The sequence below is a fragment of the Thalassophryne amazonica genome, chromosome 1, assembly GCF_902500255.1.
Source record: "Thalassophryne amazonica chromosome 1, fThaAma1.1, whole genome shotgun sequence".
In the NCBI taxonomy this organism is placed as follows: domain Eukaryota; kingdom Metazoa; phylum Chordata; class Actinopteri; order Batrachoidiformes; family Batrachoididae; genus Thalassophryne; species Thalassophryne amazonica.
The window spans coordinates 40,693,591-40,717,340 of record NC_047103.1 but is presented as its reverse complement, the minus strand read 5'-3'; the positions used below and the strand labels follow the sequence as shown (position 1 = coordinate 40,717,340).

The 23,750-nt window shown below is 44.0% G+C and overlaps 1 protein-coding gene and 1 long non-coding RNA gene across 2 annotated transcripts in view; one reads left to right on the top strand and one right to left on the bottom strand.

Annotated features, from left to right (window-relative positions):
• Positions 1-23,750, bottom strand: part of dipk2ab (divergent protein kinase domain 2Ab) — a 116,369-nt gene that overhangs the window by 67,685 nt on the left and 24,934 nt on the right. The window contains exon 2 of the mRNA XM_034168615.1: positions 22,001-22,873. Coding sequence (XP_034024506.1) covers positions 22,001-22,654 — 654 coding nt within the window. The 5' untranslated portion in view covers positions 22,655-22,873. The remainder of the gene's footprint in view (positions 1-22,000; positions 22,874-23,750) is intronic.
• On the top strand, positions 1,898-20,848 carry LOC117508792. Its single transcript, XR_004560198.1, has 3 exons — positions 1,898-2,024; positions 2,666-2,670; positions 20,839-20,848. It is a non-coding gene; the product is annotated as an uncharacterized LOC117508792 (long non-coding RNA).

The window sequence follows — 23,750 nt, the reverse complement described above, 5'->3', positions numbered from 1 at the left end:
GAGTCTGGAGGAGATGAGAGTACGGCTTACGAGTTAACCCTCAGGTCCTGTTCACATCCTATTCTCAGCCATCACCGAGCAAGACAGGGCTGAGGACCAAATGGGTGCAAGCGCAGTCACATGCTCCTGGCTAACTTACTCAAGCTTAATGACTTGGAAGGAAGGGCAAAGGAAAAATCAAACTAATTTCAGGTTGAACCATACGTAGTCCCAGCAAACACAACAATCACCTAATGAAACAGTGACTCATATAACACAACCCAACGGTAGTAAATAAGGCTCAGTTAGAAAAACAAAACATTACTTATTACAAGGAACTTCATCATCTCAACTTTTGAGTGATTTCTTATTTGTGGAGCATATAGATTGGTTTTACATGACTGAATAAAATTCAATGAAATTTAATAATAAGGGCTCCATGAAGACAGAAAAGGGGGTTGTGGGTAACCTGAAATCAGGTCAGCTTCAACATTCAGCACAAAACAAGTGTATCTCCAAATCAATATGAAAGTCTAATTATTCAAGATACAGTCTGGATTAGAAACCTGGGGGCTTGCCATTTTCAATCCATATTAATAGCAATCAGATTGACATGGAAGCTGGAACATGTTTTGACTGCAACCTATACTGCTGACCAACAGAAATGGTGCAAATGAATGATTAAAAAAAGGACTTCAGTGACCACAAAAAAAGACACTTGTATAATGTCATAGTAATTAAATGCAATAAACAGTCCTGCAAATAGATAAATAAATACACACACACACACACACACACACACACACACACAACATAAATATTACTTATGAAATTATTTACAGAATTGTTAAAAAAATTTTAAATGTTCAGGTGTCCACCAAATACAGGCCTGAAAATGCAGTTTTGGTACAAAAATTTCAAAAGCTACATAATTTGTGTTTTTACACTGGATGCATTACCTAATGCAACTCCAGATATGCAAGGAGAAAATAATCTAAAGTGCATAGTTTGATGGTGGGGAAATAGGAACCCACGCAGACATAGGGAGAACATCACAACTCCAGACAGAAAGGAGCTGGATATTAGTGGAACCCAGACGCTCATGCTGTGAAATGACCAATCACGCCACCATCCAGAAAGAGGAAAAAAAGAATAAGTAATTTTTCTTTCAGGTCACTGCCAAAATGCCCAATTTTCAACAACATTTTCAAAAGCTTTGCAGTGTCCCATCCTTGCCATCAGTATCACCCCATACTAGTTTCTTGAAGGTCCTTGGATACGGTGCCATTTAAAACAGCAACACACTTGTCACTCACTTAACAAGTCTTTGTCAAGAACTAGCAGAATGCATATTAAATTAAATTATTATTATCATATTAAATATGACAATAAGAGAGCTCTTGGATCTGGATAAATTTAAGTGACTGCTCCCCTAAGGAGGACAATGCTCATTATTGGTTCCTTTTCGTTTACTTGGAGTGATTTCTTTTATGTTTTTTTTGTTTGTCCTTTTCGTTATGGGACAAATTTTGCGAAAACGTACACCACGAATATATTTACATCTAGCAGCTAGACTCTGTTTAGCCACATTTTTGGTTGTGGATTATAATGTTTTTGTTTTTTTTATGTCAACTGATTCTTACTAATTTACTCCTGCACAGAAGCGCCACTTAAAAAATTTAGATTACAATGAACATAGATTTCATAATACTGAATATAAAATAGATCCTGATTTTTTTTTTTTTTTTTTTTTACTTAAAAATATTACTCACCATTGCAATTATTTTTCTGAGGAACAATTTAGCAAATTTACTGTGTTAAATGGGACATTCTCCATCATACTTTTTAATAGCAGAAATCTTTCCAAAAAATTCAAAAAAGTCAAAATTCAGGATTGTTTAAATAATGCAAATAAACATTTTTCAGTTATCGCAATTTCTGAGACGTGGTTGAAAGAGGAGCATATGGACACTGTCCAGTTTGAGGGTTATGATTTCTTTCCTATAAATAGGATGAATAAACGGGGTGGTGGTGTGGCACTTTATGTTAGTTCTGCTTACCACTGTGAAATCATTCAAAATGTTTTTTTCTTTGGAAAATGTCATGGAATGTGTCACTGTGGAAATTAAATGCGAAAAATCAAAAAATATAATTTTAAGTTGTGTTTACAGAGCACCAGGATCAAACATAAAAAAAATTGTGGGAAAGCTGACTGAGATGTACAACACTATTAAAAATAAGTTTTGATTTGTCTGTGGAGGCTTCAACATAGACTTCTTAAATCCTCATGGTCAAATACATAGAACTGAATTTATAAATTCTGTTTTTTGTATGGGAGAATGTGTCAAGTGATTACCAATCCAACTAGGATAACTGCAAATACAGCGACACTTATTGACAATATACTGACAAATGTTTAGGGGGGGGAGCTACTTATTAGCAGTGGTGGGCATAGTTCCGCTAATCTGCTAACCGCTAATTATCTAATGTTGTCATTATCAGATTATCTTTTCAGATCATTCTGAAATCCATCTGCGGACTAATTATCTTCTGATAAATTTTGGTCCGATAATTTTTAGACCACTAACATATTTTTACAGGCGTGGTGAACAAACATTAACAGTTATAAACATTTATGAAGTCTGATATCAAAGATTTGAGTACCTACCTGTTAAATGTTTTGTAGTAGATGTACAGTTCTGTGTTGTGTGGGCCGCTGAAGAGGAGGTACTGCTGGCCCACCACCACAAGATGGCGCCCTGCTTGAAGTGCGGGCTTCAAGCACGAGAGGGCGTCAGAGCGACCGGGAGTGACAGCTGTCACTCATCATCCGTACCAGCTGTCACTCATCCACTACACATCACCACCACCATAAAGGCCGGACTGCAACTCCACCTCCACGCCGAGGAAATCAGCTACCAATCAGGTAACTTCTCTGCTGACTTACAAAATACAATCTGAACTTCTTTGCCAGCCGTTTCCCTGTGGTGTGTCCTTATCTGTGGGATTGGCGTTTGGTGTGATCAGCGATGGCTTCACCCTCACACCCCAAACAGATAAGTGGTTAAACAGGAGCTGCACGAAGTGTGTGATTGGAGGTGGAGGTGCTCCCCTCCTAACTAAACACTGACTGTGGGATTACTGAGTGTGCAAACTCACACTCATCAGTACTGTCTCTGTTCTCTGCCAGCAGAGTACCGGGTCTGACTGCTGAAGACAGCAGCCACCTGGGGCGCAGGGCTTGGCGGCTCCGGTGTTCTTCAGATCCGTTGGTGGTGGAAGCTGTGTGGGATCGGCTCTTCTCTCGCCAGACGTCTTCTATCGTCGAGCCTGCACACACTTCACCTTGTGTATAATTGATATTCCACCATATTGTTATTGTCTCTACTTCGTTGTGCGATTCACAACATTAAATTGTTACTTTTTGTCTTATCCATTGTCCGTTCATTAACGCCCCCTGTTGTGGGTCCGTGTCACGACACTTTCACAACGTCATGGATCCCGAGGGGCGTCAACCATCGCTTGAACAGCCAATGAAGAGTGAGGTGCACAGGCGCCAGCAGGAGGCATGTTAGGTGAGCTGCAGCACATCTTAACCGCTTTTACTGCTCAGTTGGACTTAGTTACCGAGCAGAGCATTATTCTCAATCGTAGGATGGAGGCTCTCACCGCCCAGGTGGAAGCGCATGCTCAGGGCGCTGCTGCAGCACCTCCTCCTGCTGACCGAATGCCAGAGACAGACATTCCACTGGTCGTTCAACGAACCCCCCCACCTTCCCCTGAAGCATACATAAGCCCTCCGGAGCCGTACGGAGGCTGTGTGGAGACGTGCGTGGACTTCTTGATGCAGTGCTCGCTCGTCTTTTCACAGCGTCCCGTCATGTACGCGTCAGATGCTAGCCGGGTGGCTTACGTCATAAATTTGCTTCGAGGAAAGGCACGCGCATGGGCTACGGCGCTCTGGGAGCAGAATTCACGGCTCCTAACAATTTACACTAAGTTTGTGATGGAGTTCCGACAGGTGTTCGACCACCCTCATAGAGGTGAGACCGCTTCAAGCGTGCTGCTGTCGATACGACAGGGGTGTCGGAGCGCAGCGAAGTATGCAGTTGACTTCCGCATCGCGGCAGCGCGAGCCGGCTGGAATGCTGTTGCGCTCCGCGCCACCTTTGTAAACGGACTGTCTCTGGTCCTTAAGGAGCACCTGGTGACGAAGGACGAGCCGCGGGATTTAGATGGGCTTATCGACCTGGTTATACGGTTAGACAACCGATTAACAAAACACCGACGGGAGCGAGACGAAGGGCGTGGTCAGGCACAAGCCATCCCTCTTCCTCCTGGGTCTGAAAGGGAGCCGTTTTCCCCACTCTCCACAGCCAGGGCTCTCCACGTGACGACAGCTCCCCCTGCTGACGTTGCTATGGAGACGAGCAGGGCCAAAGAGCGATCAGATCAGAGACAAAGGAGGCTGATCCGTGGAGAGTGTTTTCTCTGCAGTTCAACCGAGCACACACAGAGAGAATGCCCCAAACGGTCAAAACAGCAGCACTCATCCTTAGAGACTGGGCTAAGGGTGGGTCACAACACCCACGCGGGGAGACCCCGACAATCTGCACGTATCCCAGTCACGATCCTGAGTGGGGATCTAACCCTTCACGCCCCAGCAGTGGTGGACACGGGGTCAGAGGGGAATCTGCTGGATAGCAGATGGGCAAAGGAGGTTGGGCTCCCTCTAGTGGCCTTACCGTCACCATTGTCGGTGCGGGCACTAGATGGCACCCTTCTTCCACTAATCACACACCAGACACAGCCAGTGACATTGGTTGTGTCTGGGAATCACAGGGAGGAGATTGTGTTTTATGTAACACCTTCTACCTCCCGAGTGATTTTGGGTTTTCCATGGGTGTTAAAACACAATCCCCGGATTGATTGGCCGTCTGGGGTTGTGGTTCAGTGGAGCGAAACCTGCCACCGGGAGTGTTTAGGATCCTCGGTTCCACCTGGTGTGACAGCTAAGGAGGAGGTTTTAGTCCCCCCAATCTGGCAGCGGTGCCAGCCGAGTACCATGACCTTGCTGACGTCTTCAGCAAGGATCTGGCACTCACGCTGCCCCCACACCGTCCGCACGATTGTGCCATTGATTTGATACCGGGCGCTGAGTACCCGTCCAGCAGGCTGTACAACCTCTCACGTCCGGACGCGAATCAATGGAGACCTACATCCGGGACTCGTTAGCTGCCGGGTTGATCCGGAACTCCACCTCCCCGATGGGTGCTGGTTTCTTTTTTGTGGGCAAGAAGGACGGCGGACTCCGTCCATGCATTGATTACAGAGGGCTGAACGAGATCACGGTTCGCAACCGATACCCGTTACCTCTGTTGGATTCAGTGTTCACGCCCCTGCATGGAGCCCAAATTTTCACAAAATTGGATCTTAGGAATGCTTATCACCTAGTTCGGATCCGGGAGGGAGACGAGTGGAAGACGGCATTTAACACCCCGTTAGGTCACTTTGAGTACCTGGTCATGCCGTTCGGCCTCACCAATGCGCCTGCGACGTTCCAAGCGTTGGTTAATGACGTCTTGCGGGACTTCCTGCATCGGTTTGTCTTCGTATATCTAGACGATATACTCATCTTTTCTCCAGATCCTGAGACCCATGTCAAGCATGTACGTCAGGTCCTACAGCGGTTGTTGGAGAACCGGCTGTTTGTGAAGGGCGAGAAGTGCGAGTTCCACCGCACTTCTTTGTCTTTCCTGGGGTTCATAATCTCCTCCAACTCCGTCGCCCCTGATCCGGCCAAGGTTGCGGCGGTGAGAGATTGGCCCCAATCAACGAACCGTAGGAAACTACAACAGTTCCTCGGTTTTGTAAATTTCTACCGGAGGTTCATCAAGGGCTACAGTCAGGTAGTTAGCCCCTGACAGCCCTGACCTCCACAAAAGTCCCCTTCACCTGGTCGGATCGGTTCGAAGCCGCGTTTAGGGAGTTGAAATGCCAGTTCTCGACTGCACCGGTTCTGGTGCAGCCCGATCCCAATCGCCAGTTCGTCGTTGAAGTGGACGCCTTTGACTCAGGGATAGGAGCCGTGCTATCCCAGAGCGGGGAGTCCGACAAGGTTCTCCATCCATGTGCCTACTTTTCCCGCAGGTTGACCCCAGCTGAATGGAACTATGACGTCGGCAATCGGGAACTTCTTGCAGTGAAGGAGGCTCTTGAGGAGTGGAGACACCTGTTGGAGGGAGCATCGGTACCATTTAAGGTTTTCACGGACCATCGGAACCTGGAGTACATCCGGACCGCGAAGCGTCTGAACCCCAGGCAAGCCCGCTGGTCGCTGTTCTTCGGGCGTTTTGACTTCCGGATCACCTACCGCCTCGGGACAAAAAAAACAACGATCTGACGCCCTGTCCCGGGTGCATGAAGAGGAGGTCAAGACCGAGCTGTCAGACCCCACTGAAACCATCATCCCCGAGTCCACTGTCGTGGCCACCCTTACCTGGGACGTGGAGAAGACCGTCCGGGAGGCCCTGACACGGAGCCCGGACCCGGGGACAGGTCCGAAGGACAAACTGTACGTCCCACCAGAGGCCAGGGCTGCAGTCCTTGACTTCTGTCACGGTTCCAAGCTCTCCTGTCATCCAGGGGTACGAAGGACCGTGGCAGTGGTCCGGCAGCGCTTCTGGTGGGCGTCTATGGAAGCTGACGTCCGGGAGTATGTCCAGGCCTGCATCACCTGTGCCAGGGGCAAAGCCGACCACCACAAGGCCCAAGGCCTCCTCCAGCCTCTGCCCATGCCTCATCGCCCCTGGTCTCATATTGGCCTGGACTTTGTCACGGGCCTCCCGCCGTCCCAGGGCATGACTTCCATCCTCACGATAGTGGACAGGTTCTCCAAGGCGGCCCACTTCGTGGCCCTCCCGAAGCTCCCAACGGCCCAGGAGACTGCAGACCTCCTGGTCCACCATGTCGTGCGTCTGCAAGGGATTCCATCAGACATTGTCTCGGATCGTGGTCCTCAGTTCTCCTCCCAGGTCTGGAGGAGTTTCTGCAGGGAACTGGGGGCCACCGTCAGCCTCTCGTCTGGGTACCACCCCCAGACGAACAGGCAGGCAGAGCGGACGAACCAGGAACTGGAGCAGGCGCTCCGCTGCATGACCTCCGCGCACCCGACGGCCTGGAGTGACCATCTGGCCTGGATCGAGTACGCTCATAATAGCCAAGTTTCATCTGCCACCGGCCTCTCCCCGTTTGAGGTGTGTTTGGGGTACCAGCCCCCATTGTTTCAGCTAGTGGAGGGAGAGGTCGGGGTGCCCTCGGTCCAGGCCCATCTGAGGAAGTGCCGTCGGGTGTGGCGTACCGCCCGCTCTGCCCTGCTCAGAGCCCGGACGAGGGCTAAGGCCGATGCAGACCGCCGGCGTTCCCCGGCCCCTGCATACCAGCCCGGGCAGGAGGTCTGCCTATCCACTAAGGACATTCCTCTGCAGGTGGAATCCCAAAAGCTAAAGGATAGGTACATTGGACCGTTTCCCATACTCAAAGTCCTCAGTCCGGCCGCAGTGAAGCTGAAGCTGCCTGTACAGAAGACTGCCCCTCCCTGAGCCTGGTTCTGCTGGAGGTTTCTTCCTGTTAAAAGGGAGTTTTTCCTTCCCACTGTAGCCAAGTGCTTGCTCACAGGGGTGTCGTTTTGGACCGTTGGGTTTTTACATAATTATTGTATGGCCTTGCCTTACAATATAAAGCGCCTTGGGGCAACTGTTTTGTTGTGATTTGGCGCTATATAAAAAAAAAATGCTGATTGATTGATTCTGCTGGGATACTGGTTGGGGCTGAGGGATGAGAACCAGGAAACAAGACATGCTGTGGAGGGGAGCAGAGATCGATCACTAATGATTAAATGCAGAGTGGTGCATACAGAGCAAAAGAGAAAGAAAACAGTGCATCATGGGAACCCCCCAGCAGTCTACGTCTTATAGCAGCATAACTAAGGGATGGTTCAGGGTCACCTGATCCAGCCCTAACTATAAGCTTTAGCAAAAAAGGAAAGTTTTTAAGCCTAATCTTAAAAGTAGAGAGGGTGTCTGTCTCCCTGATCTGAATTGGGAGCTGGTTCCCACAGGAGAGGGAGCCTGGAAAGCTGAAGGCTCTGCCTCCCATTCTACTCTTACAAACCCTAGGAACTACAAGGTAAGCCTGCAGTCTTGAGAGCGAAGCGCTCTATTGGGGTGATATGGTACTACGAGGTCCCTAAGATAAGATGGGACCTGATTATTCAAAACCTTATAAGTAAGAAGAAGAATTTTAAATTCTATTCTAGAATTACCAGGAAGCCAATGAAGAGAGGCCAATATGGGTGAGATATGCTCTCTCCTTCTAGTCCCCGTCAGTACTCTAGCTGCAGCATTTTGAATTAACTGAAGGCTTTTTAGGGAACTTTTATGACAACCTGATAATAATGAATTACAATAGTCCAGCCTAGAGGAAATAAATGCATGAATTAGTTTTTCAGCATCACTCTGAGACAAGACCTTTCTAATTTTAGAGATATTGCGTAAATGCAAAAAAGCAGTCTTACATATTTGTTTAATATGCGCTTTGAATGACATATCCTGATCAAAAATGACTCCAAGATTTCTCACAGTATTACTAGAGGTCAGGGTAATGCCATCCAGGATCTGATTAGACACCATGTTTGTAAGATTTGTGGGGCCAAGTACAATAACTTCAGTTTTATCTGAGTATAAAAGCAGGAAATTAGAGGTCATCCATGTCTTTATGTCTGTAAGACAATCCTGCAGTTTAGCTAATTGGTGTGTGTCCTCTGGCTTCATGGATAGATAAAGCTGGGTATCATCTGCGTAACAATGAAAATTTAAGCAATGCCGTCTAATAATACTGCCTAAGGGAAGCATGTATAAAGTGAATAAAATTGGTCCTAGCACAGAACCTTGTGGAACTCCATAATTAACTTTAGTCTGTGAAGAAGATTCCCCATTTACATTGTAATCTATTAGACAAATATGATTCAAACCACCGCAGCGCAGTGCCTTTAATATCTATGGCATGCTCTAATCTCTGTAATAAAATTTTATGGTCAACAGTATCAAAAGCAGCACTGAGGTCTAACAGAACAAGCACAGAGATGAGTCCACTGTCCGAAGCCATAAGAAGATCATTTGTAACCTTCACTAATGCTGTTTCTGTACTATGATGAATTCTAAAACCTGACTGAAACTCTTCAAATAGACCATTCCTCTGCAGATGATCAGTTAGCTGTTTTACAACTACCCTTTCAAGAATTTGAGAGAAAAGGAAGGTTGGAGATTGGTGTATAATTAGCTAAGATAGCTGGGTCAAGTGATGGCTTTTTAAGTAATGGTTTAATTACTGCCACCTTAAAAGCCTGTGGTACATAGCCAACTAACAAAGATAGATTGATCATATTTAAGATCGAAGCATTAAATAATGGTAGGGCTTCCTTGAGCAGCCTGGTAGGAATGGGGTCTAATAAACATGTTGATGGTTGGATGAAGTAACTAATGAAAATAACTCAGAAAGAACAATCAGAGAGAAAGAGTCTAACCAAATACCGGCATCACTGAAAGCAGTCAAAGATAACGATACGTCTTTGGGATGGTTATGAGTAATTTTTCTCTAATAGTTAAAATTTTGTTAGCAAAGAAAGTCATGAAGTCATTACCAGTTAAAGTTAATGGAATACTCAGCTCAATAGAGCTCTGACTCTGTCAGCCTGGCTACAGTGCTGAAAAGAAACCTGGGGTTGTTCTTATTTTCTTCAATTAGTGATGAGTAGAAAGATGTCCTAGCTTTACGGAGGGCTTTTTTATAGAGCAACAAGACTCTTTTTCCAGGCTAAGTGAAGATCTTCTAAATTAGTGAGACGCCATTTCCTCTCCAACTTACGGGTTATCTGCTTTAAGCTACGAGTTTGTGAGTTATACCACGGAGTCAGGCACTTCTGATTTAAAGCTCTCTTTTTCAGAGGAGCTACAGCATACAAAGTTGTCTTCAATGAGGATGTAAAACTATTGACGAGATACTCTATCTCACAGAGTTTAGGTAGCTACTCTGCACTGTGTTGTTATATGGCATTAGAGAACATAAAGAAGGAATCATATCCTTAAACCTAGTTACAGCGCTTTCTGAAAGACTTCTAGTGTAATGAAACTTATTCCCCACTGCTGGGTAGTCCATCAGAGTAAATGTAAATGTTATTAAGAAATGATCAGACAGAAGGGAGTTTTCAGGGAATACTGTTAAGTCTTCTATTTCCATACCATAAGTCAGAACAAGATCTAAGATATGATTAAAGTGGTGGGTGGACTCATTTACATTTTGAGCAAAGCCAATAGAGTCCAATAATACATTAAATGCAGTGTTGAGGCTGTCATTCTCAGCATCTGTGTGGATGTTAAAATCGCCCACTATAATTATCTTATCTGAGCTAAGCACCAAGTCAGACAAAAGGTCTGAAAATTCACAGAGAAACTCACAGTAACGACCAGGTGGACGATAGATAATAACAAATAAAACTGTTTTTTGGGACTTCCAATTTGGATGGACAAGACTAAGAGTCAAGCTTTCAAATGAATTAAAGCTCTGTCTGGGTTTTTGATTAATTAATAAGCTGGAATGGAAGATTGCTGTTAATCCTCCGCCCCGGCCCGTGCTACAAGCATTCTGACAGTTAGTGTGACTTGGGGGTGTTGACTCATTTAAACTAACATATTCATCCTGCTGTAACCAGGTTTCTGTAAGGCAGAATAAATCAATATGTTGATCAATTATTATATCATTTACCAACAGGGACTTAGAAGAGAGAGACCTAATGTTTAATAGACCACATTTAACTGTTTTAGTCTGTGGTGCAGTTGAAGGTGCTATATTATTTTTTCTTTTTGAATTTTTATGCTTAAATAGATTTTTGCTGGTTACTGGTAGTCTGGGAGCAGGCACCATCTCTACGGGGATGGGGTAATGAGGGGATGGCAGGGGGAGAGAAGCTGCAGAGAGGTGTGTAAGACTACAACTCTGCTTCCTGGTCTCAACCCTAATGACTGGGAAATTTCCTTTCAGAATTACTAGGGGAGCTACGACCCCTACCTTTGCACCCCCCCGGGACTATACAATGTTCCCAAAAATAAAAACTGGACTCAAGCCGGTTATCCAAGATGGCCGACAAAATAGGGTTTTTTCACTAAAAAACCTTTACACAACATATAAACAACTTAAATATCACAGACATTCAATGGGAAGACCATTGCAGGTCACAGCAAACTCATTTGTGCTTAAACTAAATTCATTCATGGGCTTAAGATTCAAAATGGCATCCAAAATGGCCACCAATAGACCCTTATCATTAAAATACATAGTAGGAACAAACAATAGACTTAATAATGACAGAAATCATTGGTGTTTAAGTGAAAAAAAACAAAACAAACAAAAAAAAAAATATTTTGGTGGCCATCTTGGATAACTGGCATGAGGCCAGTTTTTATTTTTGGGAGCATCCTGATTGTGTTTTGGAGTTGGTTTGGTTTAGTCCTGGTGGGGGGGTGCAAAGGTAGTGGTCATAGCTCCTCTAGTAAATGAAATTAGCAAAAGTGCTGTTTAAATGACAAACATGTCTTTTCAAATTATAGGCTAATCTCACTCCTGCCACAATTTTCCAAAATTTTGGAAAAGGTATTTTTAAGAGGTTATATGATTTCATAACTAAACATCACATACTCAGCCACATGGGGTGTGCAGCCAGTACATTCTGAGTGCCGGTCCCAAGCTTCTTCTTATAGGAGATGCAAGCTAAAAGAAATCAGAGACTGTAAGGTGGTGGCAGGAGAGAGTGTCGTTAGACAGCATAGGATGGTTGCTTGTAGGATGACTTTAGAGGTAAAGAAGAAGAAGAGAGTGAGAGTCAACAAAGGATCAGATGGTGGAAGCTGAAGGAGGAAGACTGTTGTGTGAAATTTAGCGAGCAGGTGAGAGAAACACTGGTTGGAGGGGAAGCAATTTTGGACAACTGGAAAAGTACTGCAGATGTGGTGAGGGAGACAGCTAGGACAGTACTGGGTATGACATCTGAACAGTGGAAGGAAGACAAGGAGACTTGGTGGTGAAATGAAGAGGTCCAGGAAAGCATAAGGAGAAAGAGGTTGGCGAAAAAGTTTTGGGATAGTCGGAGAGATGAAGAAAGTAGAGAGGAGTATAAGGAGATGCGGCGTAAGGCGAAAAGAGAAGTGGCAAAAGTGAAGGAAAAGGCATATTGCGAGCTGTACAAGAAGTTGAATAGTAAGGAAGGAGAAAAAGACTTGTACCGATTGGCCAGACAAAGAGACAGAGCAGGAAAGGATGTGCAGCAGGTTAGGGTGGTAAAAGATGCACATGGTAATGTGCTGACAAGTGAGGAGTATGTGCTGAGAAGGTGGAGGGAATATTTTGAAGAGCTGATGAATGAAGAAAATGAGCGAGAGAAAAGGCTGGATGATGTGGTGAGAGTAAATCAAGAAGTACAAGAGATTAGAAAGGAAGAAGTGAAGGCTGCTATGAAGAGGAGGACGAGTGGAAACGCAGTTGGTCCAGATGACATTCCAGTGGAGGCATGGAAATGTCTAGGATAGATGGCAGTAGAGTTTCTAACCAGATTGTTTAATACAATCTTGGAAAGTGAGAGGATGCCTGAGGAGTGGAGACGAAGTGTGCTGGTTCCTATTTTCAAGAACAAGAGTGATGTGCAGAGCTGCAGTAACTACAGAGGCATAAAGTTGATCAGCCACAGGATGAAGTTATGGGAAAGAGTAGTAGACGCTAGGCTTAGAAAACAGGTGAATATCTGTGAGCAGCAATATGGTTTCATGCCGAGAAAGAGCACTACAGATGTAATGTTTGCTCTGAGAATACTGCTGGAGAAGTACAGAGAAGGCCAGAAAGAGTTACATTGTGTGTTTGTGGACTTAGAAAAAGCTTATGATAGGGTGCCAAGAGAAGAGTTGTGGTATTGTATGAGGAAGTCTGGAGTGGCAGAGAAGTATGTTAGGGTAGTGCAGGACATGTACAAGAATAGTGTGACAGCGGTGAGATGCGCAGTCAGAATGACAGACTCATTCAAGGTGGAGGTGGGATTACACCAAGGATCAGCTCTGAGTCCTTTCTTGTTTGCAGTGGTGATAGACAGGTTGACGGATGAGATTAGACAGGAGTCCCCATGGACTATGATGTTTGCAGATGACATTGTGATCTGTCGTGCGAGTAGAGAGCAAGTTGAGTCTAGTCTGGAGAGGTGGAGATATCCTTTGAAGAGAAGGGGAATAAAAGTCAGTAGAAGCAAGACTGAGTACATGTGTGTGAATGGGAGGGAGCCCAGTGGAATAGTGCAGTTACAAGGAGTAGAAGAGGTGAAAGTAGATGAGTTTAAATACTGTATTTTGGGTCAACTGTTCAAAGTAATGGAGAGTGTGGTTGAGAGGTGAAGAAGAGAGTGCAGGCAGGTGGAGTGGATGGAGAAAGGTGGCAGGAGTGATTTGTGACTGAAGAATATCAGCAAGAGTGAAGGGGGAAGTTTACAAGACAGTAGTGAGACCAGCTATGTTGTACGGCTTAGAGACGGTGGCACTAACAAAAAGACAGGAGGCAGAGCTGGAGGTGGCAGAGCTGAAGATGTTGAGATTCTCTTTGGGAGTGACGAGAATGGACAAGATTAGGAATGAACATATCAGAGGGACAGCTCAGATGGAACGGTTCGGAGACAAAGTCAGAGAGGCGAGACTGAGATGGCCTCGACATGTGCAAAGGAGGGACCCAGGGTATATAGGGAAAAGGATGCTGAGGATAGAGCCACCAGACAGGAGGAGAAGAGGGAGGCCAAAGAGGAGGTTTATGGATGTGCTGAGGGAGGACATGCAGGTGGTTGGTGTGACAGAGGACGATACAGAGGACAGGGTGAGATGGAAACGATTGATCTGCTGTGGCGACCCCTAACAGGAACAGCCGAAAGACAAAGAAGAAGACATCACATACTTCGCTAACAGCAATGTGGTTTTAGAAAGGGGGAAAAAAAAAAATCACACTTCTTCACTGGCTGTAATTGATTTTGTTGTACAGATTACAAATGCAATTGAAAATAAGCAATATACTGTAGGTTTTCTTATTATTTACAGAAAGCATTTGATACTACAGACCATACTGTGCTATTGGACAAACTACAGAGGTATGGTATCAGGGGATTGGCATACGATTGGATAGTTAGCTATTTATACAATAGATATCAGTGTGTACATATTGGTGGGCAAATTCTGAACTCATGGAAATTACTTGTGGGGTGCCCCGGGGTTCAGTTCTGGAGCTGTTGTTGTTTCTTCTGTATACGAGGTCTGTGAGAAAAGTATCCGACCTTTTTATTTTATGCAAAAAATATATGGATTTGATTCGTATGTTTTTACGTCAGCCAAGCTTGAACCTTCGTGCGCATGCGTGAGTTTTTTCATGCCTGTCGTTTGTGTCATTCGCCTGTGGGCAGGCTTTGAGTGAGCACTGGTCCACCCCTCTCGTCGTTTTATCATTGCGAGGAAATGGCGGAATGATTTGGGCTTTGTTCCATCAGAATTTTTTCAGAAACTGTTAGAGACAGGCAGCTGGAAACCATTCGGAAAATTCACATGGCTTTCGGTGAAACTTTTATGGGCTTCACAGAGATTACGAAGTGTTACTACCGCTTTTAGGACGGCCCACAATGGCGCACGGCACGCCGTGCTCCGAGCCGCGATCGACAGGCAGAAACCACCATTTCATTTCTAAACGGATGGCTGTGTCGATCCGGGACTGTCGTGTGCAATTTCTCTGGACATCAGCCATGATTGAGCGAGACAAAGAACACCTCCGTTTTGGAGTGTTAGAGGACAAGTTGGGACATGCCTATCTCGGCTTTCAGTGGCTTACCAGTCGAGTGAGTATAAGAGAAATTGTGGAGAGCTGGGCAATCCAAAACAGAGGTGTTCTTTGTCTCGCTCCATCAGCGAATCCGTCGTGACGCGCGAAGCCTCCGCGCGGCTTTCCATGACAAAATCTCTTGTTAAAAGTGAAATCTGCCGGAAAATGGTTGATGTCCAGCTCTTGTGATAACCAGAGAAATTGCACACGACGGTCCTGGAGCCATACAGCGATCCATTTAGAAATGAAATGGTGGTTTCTGCCTGTCGATCGCGGCTCGGAGCGCGGCGCGCCATGCGCCATTGTGGGCCGTCCTTAAAGCGGTAGTAACACTCTAATCTCTGTGAAGCCCATAAAATTTTCACCGAAAGCCATGTGAATTTTCCGAATGGTTTCCAGCTGTCTGTCTCTAACAGTTTCTGAAAAAATTCTGATGGAACAAAGCCCAAATCATTCTGCCATTTCCTCACAATGAAAAAACGACGAGAGGGGTGGACCAGTGCTCACTCAAAGCCTGCCCACAGGCGAATGACGCAACCGACAGGCGTGAAAAAAACTCACGCATGCGCACGAAGGTTCAAGCTTGGCTGACGTAAAAACATATGAATCAAATCCATATATTTTTTGCATAAAATAAAAAGGTCGGATACTTTTCTCACAGACCTCGTATTAATGACATATGTTTGGTTTCTAAGTCCGTCAGTTGTATTTTCTTTGCTGATGATACGACGGTGTTTTGTAGTGGGGATCACTTGGGACAGACCTTGGACATGATACAGAAGGAGCCACAGAAGTTTAAACAATGGTTTGATTCAAACAAATTATCGCTCCACTTTGGTAAAACAAAGTGTACCATATGTGGAAACAAGTCCAGAAGTTCCTGCAGATATTTATTATTAAATGATACTGAAATTGTAACTGATACAAAATTTCTTGGTGTTGTTACTGATGATAAACTGAGCTGGAAAAGGCATATTCATTTTGTTAAATCTAAAATGTCAAAAGCCATTGCAGTTCTGCATAAAGCACAAGATTTCATGAACTATTTTGTATCATTTATTGCCCCTTCCATATATGACCTACTGCACTGAGGTATGGGGAAATACATATAAAACTAATACTAATCCAATATTTTTGTCGCAAAAGAAAGCTATAAGAATTATCTGTAACAAATCACATTGCGAGCCAACAAATCCATTGTTTGCTTGTTTACATATTCTAAAATTCTGACGTGGCTGGTTACATTACAATACAAATTATGTGTAAAGGTAAAAATAAACTGCTGCCACAGCATGTCCAGGATCTGTTTAAACCCATTCTAATTTGAGAGGAATTTTATTTTTTGAGAAATTAAGGATCCGAACTACTGCAAAAAGTCATTGTGTTTCTGTTAAAGGTGTTAACATCTGGAACAGCTGTCCTGACAATATTAAAGTACTTTAGTAGGCTTTAAAAGACATTACAAGAATAACAAAATTGTTTGCTATAGTTGAAGACTAATGCTGTGTTTACACATAGGCAAGATGCATTACAAATGTCATATTTGTGTCATTCTTGTCACATTCCTGACATTCTTAATGTGACTTAATGCATCTGAATAGGTTTCTTAATAGTGCATGTTGGTACATGATATTCGTGGAGCATGTTTTTGGCTGTCAAAAAACATCTTCCATGAATGTCACGCACCACCCTCATTTTGCCTCATGCTGTGGAAGTCACAACTGAGCATGATGAGCCATCCTGATTAGTGGTGATGATTAATAGAGCGTGACAGCGTTCTTCTCTGACGTGTGCACAATTAAACCCTGCTGCACCGCATTCAGTTTCATTGCTGCAGTATGCTGAACAAGGATAGTGCCGCCAAGTCGGCTAAAAGTCTCGTTCCAATGTTCATCAGCGCACTCCTGCATGTGTTCCACCTGCTACTGCTGCATGTGCCTAATGTTTGGGAAAACACACAAGACAAGAGCCGCGTGGAGCCAGACATCTGGCTCTGTCCGTGTCTTCCTCCTTTCTGCACCACTCCATGGCACAGAGCCCAACTAAGCATGCAGTCACAAAGTTCTTCTGTGGATTTTGAGGCGCAAATTGGAGCGATCTGATTTGTTCAGCAGCTGATGAATTAATATGGGTGGGTGTGTGTGTGTGTGTGGAGACAATTCACCTCATTCACAATGTGACAGAAGTTAATGATGCACTGTTACGCACGATAGCGCGCAACAACGCGGAATATTATTCATGACCGTGCGTAATGGTTCCTGATAATTCTTCAGCAACACATGCCATTAATCTTAACTCGTGGTAACAGGTTGCAGCAGTTCCTGAGGACACCTGATGCCTCTGCATTCGTGATCAGTGGCCAAGAAAGTATACTTCATGGCATTCGTGACTTGTCGTCATTACGAGGTCTATTAGAAAAGTATCCGACCTTATTTAAAAAAAAAACAAAAAAAAAACATATGGATTTGAATCACGTGTGCTTGCGTGAGCCAACCTTGAACCTTCATGCGCATGCGTGAAACTAAGAAATGTTTTTTGTTTTTGTTTTGTTTAAGTAGGTTAGTATGTCTGTGAATCCTCAGAAAAGCATCACTGGTTAAAAGAAAACAAAGCAGGAAAAAAGAAAAATGTGAAAATGCATCCAGTAGTTGTCATTTCACAAGGATGTTAGCATTTGGCTGTCATGATTTTATCTTCCAAAAATATTTATTTCCCAAAGCCAAATTGCCTTTCACATGACAGACAATGTGGGGGTGGTTTGTGTAGATGCGTGCAGACTTGTGTACCACAGAACACACAGAAACCACATTGTTGGCCAAAACCAAAACAAGGCAGCAGATTGTTTCCCCACTGACAAAGAAGGTCTGGTTTCTCACAGTAAAAACAGAGCTGATTTACTGTCTGTGGCTTCAAAATACACAAAGCAGAAGCCATTCTGAAGGAGCACCACTCGCACAGTACATGGCAGCAACATTGTTCCCAGTTATTTAACTAAATTAAGCCAGAGGAAACAGAAACACCAAAAACCCCTGCTGTGGTGACCAGTGACAGCAGAAAATCAGACAGGATAGCAAACTCTGGTAGTGACTCATCCAAACTTCTCCAACCTGCAGATTAATAAGCATGAAAATGTCATTTGATGTAGAGCTGAAACAATCTGAAGTTACACTAATTAATTAATTGAAGAAATCAACTGTGCAGTATTTAGATAGCCAACTGTGTTTTTCATTTAACAAAGAAGAAAACCACATTTTTAATTGGTTCCAATTTCGAAAATGTGAGTATTTCTAGGGCTGGGCAAAGTCAGCTTAATTGTACAACCACAACGTCGACACAAAATCTTCATGGTGGATGATGAAATCAAGGGAGGGGCCATGAACAGCATAGGACACAGACAGCAATGGAAATATGTTTTGTACTTTAAGAGGAAAAAAGGGTCCTTTCGGCTGCTGCCTTATTTTCATTTGGGGTCACCACAGCAGGTCCCAGGTGGCTCTGCATGTTGAATTGGCAGAAGTTTTATGCTGGATGTCCTTCCTGACACAACTCCACATTACATGGAGAAGTGTAGCAGGGGTGGGGCTTGAACTCGGAACCTTCCGCACTGAAACCAAGCGCACTGACCACTTGGTCACCACCCCTGCTCAAACTCTTTAATAAAAGAAGTCAACACATCTGGGTTTTTGACTACTGGTGAGAAAATAAAGGCAATCTAATAATGTGATACTAGAACTAAACCCACGACAGTTCAGTGGGTTTGTAGACAAAACAATTATGTTATTGCAAATGTCCTCAAAAATGAAAATAACCATCATGTTCAAACCCAAGTAACTGAGCAACTGTTCAAACCTGTCCTCACACAAATCAGCACAACGATGTCTGACAAAGAAAAGTGAGCTCAAGGTGTTGTAGTACAGCACATCTGTTCGTTCTCTACAGATGCCATTTACTCTTTATGGTCTGCTGCTGCCCAACCTACATTTTCTCCTCATCTTTTGAGTTTAGTGATGCTGATGAACAGTTCTGTGCCTCTTTGTGACGCATGGCACATTTCTTTGTGTACATTATCCATCTCCACAATTCATGCCAACCATCTGTGACCCCCGCCCCGGTGAGTACACACCTCGTTGTTCTTGCGTATGCCCACAGGTGACAAGTTCAGGATAAAATCTAGAATTCATGAACGTCTGTAAACATAAAAACAAACAAACAAACAAACAAAAAATGGCTCTGCAGAATGAGGAGTGAGAAGAGCCATGTCCAACATATGTGCTCGATAAGGTGGTTTATGATGTCTGTAGTTGTGTGCAAAATACGAATGGCAGAGGATTCTCTTTGTCTCTGGTCTGGGGCATAACTGCATTAAAACCCTAATGGAATTATCCTGCTAGAGTTGGCATTACACAGTAGTGCACAGAAGGGACAATAAAAGAAGATGACATAGAGAAAAGATGCAAGGATAAAGAAAGGGGGAAAGGAAGTTAGGGGAGGTTAAAACGACCACACAAGGCTAATCAGGTTTTATGGATTGACTGGACTAAAAGGCTGATGTTGCCTTTTGTCCTTTAAAATGCCTGGAGGCGTCCAGCTCTGTGTGTGTTGGTGGGCTTGGAGATCAGCCCAAGTTAATGAATGTCTGCACAGGCCACGACCACTGTTGTTCTGTCCCTCACGAGACATAGTCAATGCCAGATTTAAATTGCAATTGATTGGCTGCTTGTAAATTAGCAAAGAAAAAGGATGTGGGCAGTGCTAATATGATAAATAATACAGCGGACTGACCACTAAACACAATGGGAACATGTCACAATCTACATTAACTCTGCTGCAAAAAGGAATGCATTAAAAGATTAAAATGTACCCTTTGTGCACTTGTACAAGTACATCAATGAAAGACAGCACAGCATGTATCCACTTTGACAGCTTAGTAAATCTGACTAACACAATGCAATGATTTAAATGAACTGAATCATGCAAGCTCAAAAACAAGATGTGAAACAATGTCTTGGGCTTTTGTTAACTGGCTATGGCAAGTTAATTTTCAAATATGATCATTTTGTGTTCAAACTATGATAACAACAAAAGGTCAAAGACTGCAAAAACCTACATTTCAGAAAAAAAAAAATCATAACAGACAAACTGAAACAAGGCTGAACAGCACTGCAAGAGATTTGTCAAAAATGCTTCCCTTACACTGATGACAAGAATCCGCTGGGCAGAAAAATATTTAAATTAAGACTTGGACCGTTTACAGATGAGTCCTTGAATAATTAAAAAGTGGTTTGCACACAGTGTTAAATATGCAGCATTGCTCTCTGCAAAACCTCTCATCTTTTAAGGCCACTGCTCTTAAACCTTCTCTATTCTTACGAGAGACATAGTTGTGCTCTAAATTGTAAATATTTGGTCTCGGTGAAGGCTTAACTTTAGGGGGTGTTTGCTGGTTTGCTTCATTTGTAAAGATCAAAAAAAGATTCCAAACCTGTATTTGGGGGGAGGGGGGCTTCAACTCTTCTCTTCAAGACTTGCTTTAATTCACAAACTATGTTTTAACAACCATGTCGTAGCAGTGATCAGGCAACATGCCTCCTTTTCAAAACGTAATTCGTTAGGTAGACTATGAGTCTAAAGGCCCCCTGACACTTGCACAACTTTGATTCGCGCACTTCCACGTACAGTTGTGACGATTCCACCCACTGTGTTCCCAGCTGGATGCAGTGCTCTGTTCCACTGGCTGCCACGTGTTGTGCACTGGATGCTGCGTATATAAAATAATTATTTTGTAGCGGATTAATCATTTTCTCTTTGAGTTGTCTCCCTTTTATCGCTTCCACAATCACAGAGGGCTGTTCCAGCTGCAGCTTTTCTCTCGCGTGCTGAACGAGGCGGAGAAAGCATTTGGAACCATCTAAAAAGGTAATTATTTGTCATGTTTATACTGTAATAGCTTGGTAAAACAGTTGCATCTTCATCCCTTCTTGTGTGTAGCTATAAAAGTATGTTTATGATAGATTTAACATCTCGTTATAACCATTTAGACGAGCTGCATGCACTCTGATGCAGTGTGCTAACGCAATCACGCGCACTCACATGTAGTGTTTTTGAATTGTTTGCGTAATGTTCATATGAAGTTCACGTAATTGATGCATGATGGAGATTTTGAACATTTCTAAATTTTCTTTGCGCACTTGCACGAAGCTGCGCTGTTTACAACAGTTTACCAAGAATGTAAGAGGAGTTTACTCTTGTGCATGGCAGAGTGCGTGCAAGTGCGCGGATCAAAGTCGTGCAAGTGTCAGGGAGCCTTAAATCTAAGAGGGAGGTGTCCAACCCCTTACCACTTTGGCTACATGCCTCTACAGTTTCTGTGTGCAGGAGGACAACAGACATGACGAGAAGAAAAACTTGTTCATTTGTGTGGGAAATGCTATTTGTTTGAACATTAAGAAGGTTAATATCACATGCTATCAGTCTGATACAGACCTGGTGCATACTTGAAGCAAAGGAAAGTGTACATGTTTTTAAAACTTGCACTGAGCATGTGCTGGGTGTTGTTACCACTTTACTGTTGCAGAGAAAGACAGACGTGCTGTTGATCTGTGTGAATAAATTTAGAGTTGTTGTATTTTTATAGTGTAGGAGAATGTTAATGTACTTTTAAAAAAGTGCACTGCTGCTCTGTGGTAAACTTTGCCGCAGCACCGACTGCCTGCTCGCTCCACTGGACAGTTAATGTTTTTAAAATCTTCTTCGGCTGCTCCCGTTAAGGGTTGCCACAGCAGATCAATCGTTTCCATCTCACCCTGTCCTCCTTCCTCTGCCACACCAACCACCTGCAAGTCCTCCCTCAGAACATCCATAAACCTCCTCTTTGGCCTCCCTCTTCTCCTCCTGCCTTGTTCTATGACATTGAGAACTGCCCTCAGATGAACAAGCAAGCAAACTGATGGAAGTAAGTATGGACAGAACATCTTCCTTTCTCTCAGAATACTACCGTAATAGATGACTGTAATTCTCATGCTTACCCTGGAAAACATGTTGAGAACAGAAAAGGGAAAATAAATAAATAGTACAGTACCTGTAATACAAGAGGTTCTGGGTTGAATGCCAACGTCATGAGCAGCTGCATTCTTTCTGTGTCTTTGAGGTTCTTGAGCAAGAAGCTGCCTGAATCTTTAGTCTCCGCATATCTGCGGACAACACGGTCCAGTAGCCTCTGAGAAGGGCAGTGCACCAGGTCTGACCAGCCTTCCACCACATCTGGAGTAAGCAAACGAACATCGCCATTGATCCGGGCAAATTCGGTCTTGTACATTGCCTGGATGAGGTCACAGCGCGGCCTGCCTGTGGCCCTCTTGCAAATTTTCTGGTCTATGTCGGCAAGCTCCTGGTTGGAGCCAAGTCGTTTGAGCACTATGCGACGGGTGCCTTCCCTGGGTTCACCATACTGAGCAAAGTAAACGTTCTTCACATTGAAGACATCCAGGAACCGCAGTCGGCCCCAGGTCTCAAAAGAAACCTGGCTGTTCATGAACTTGCGACACCAGCTTGTACCGAAACAGGCGGGACACTTATTGAGGTTGATGAAGCGTCTGTCAGTGAGTTCATTCTTCTGAAAGGAGGCGAAAAGGTTGTGTGTGTTGATCAACAAAATAACAAACAATCCCACCACCAGTAGGAGCTTCAGACAGCGGTAAAGGCGGCCAAGTTTGAGAGGCAGGAAGCGCAGCATGTTGGGGGTGGGGGATCTAGAAGGGTAGGGAGGAGGAGAGGTATTGAGATGATCGTCAGGGAGTTAACCTCAATGCCTTTCGATCATGCTGTACTGGAGTAGCTTCTAAAGGAGTAGGCAGGGACAAGATTGGCACAGCTGCCTTGTGCCAGTCTCTGCCGGAGGCCAGTGAGTCATGTTCTCCCTTCTTAATGCGAGTGCAACCTTGAACCAACAGGCCTGAAATCAAGCAGAGAAAGACAGGGAACTCATTACTTCAGGCCACATAAAATGGATGCATTTCACAATACACAACTTGCCCTTTTTGATCACAGATAAATGAACAGTTTAATTTCTCTTCTGCTGGGTCTCTAACAGGAATGTGTAACTCTTAACACACATTAGCACCTATAAAACACAATAGCACTTTCTCTGGCAGATGAAACCGTCTCACAAATTTGAATTGCTCGGGTCAGTTGAGAAATTTCATTACTTTCTGAGCAAAAATGAGATGGCCCACAGCCAATGCAATAAACTGGTATGTGTCTGTTTCAGCCCGTTGTCTTTGGGATATCATTTCTTTTTACTCACCCCTAAAAAAAATAAAAAAATAAAAATAAAACTGCAGAAAAGGGGAAAATAAAGTGTCATTCCTCAAATTAAGAAGAAATGTACAACATACTTTCCTTTAATAAATAAAACCAAGCTGCCCTCTGAGGATTATACTTCAGAGGACATCCCTCTGAAGTCATAGAAGCATCCATCAATTTTCCTCCGAAGCACAGAAAAATAACACACTGTCTGCATACCTCAACAGAACAAATTTTCTCCTCCATCTTCAAATGCTGCAACCTCACTCTGGATTTAAAGGAGTCATGCTGGGTATAGTTTAACCTTTTGATCACAATCGCCTAACTACACTTTAATCATACTTTGAAGACTTTTCTTTGAAATTTGTAGTCTCAGTAAAATCAGGTTTTCAGTGGGGGGGGGCTAGAATACCTCTCTCAGCATACCAACACATCACTAAATAACTATGCAGGTGTGGAACACAGTGTCAGAACCAAGTCCAGTTACACCCACCCCAATCCACAGTCATTTTTATAAGTCTCCTCAA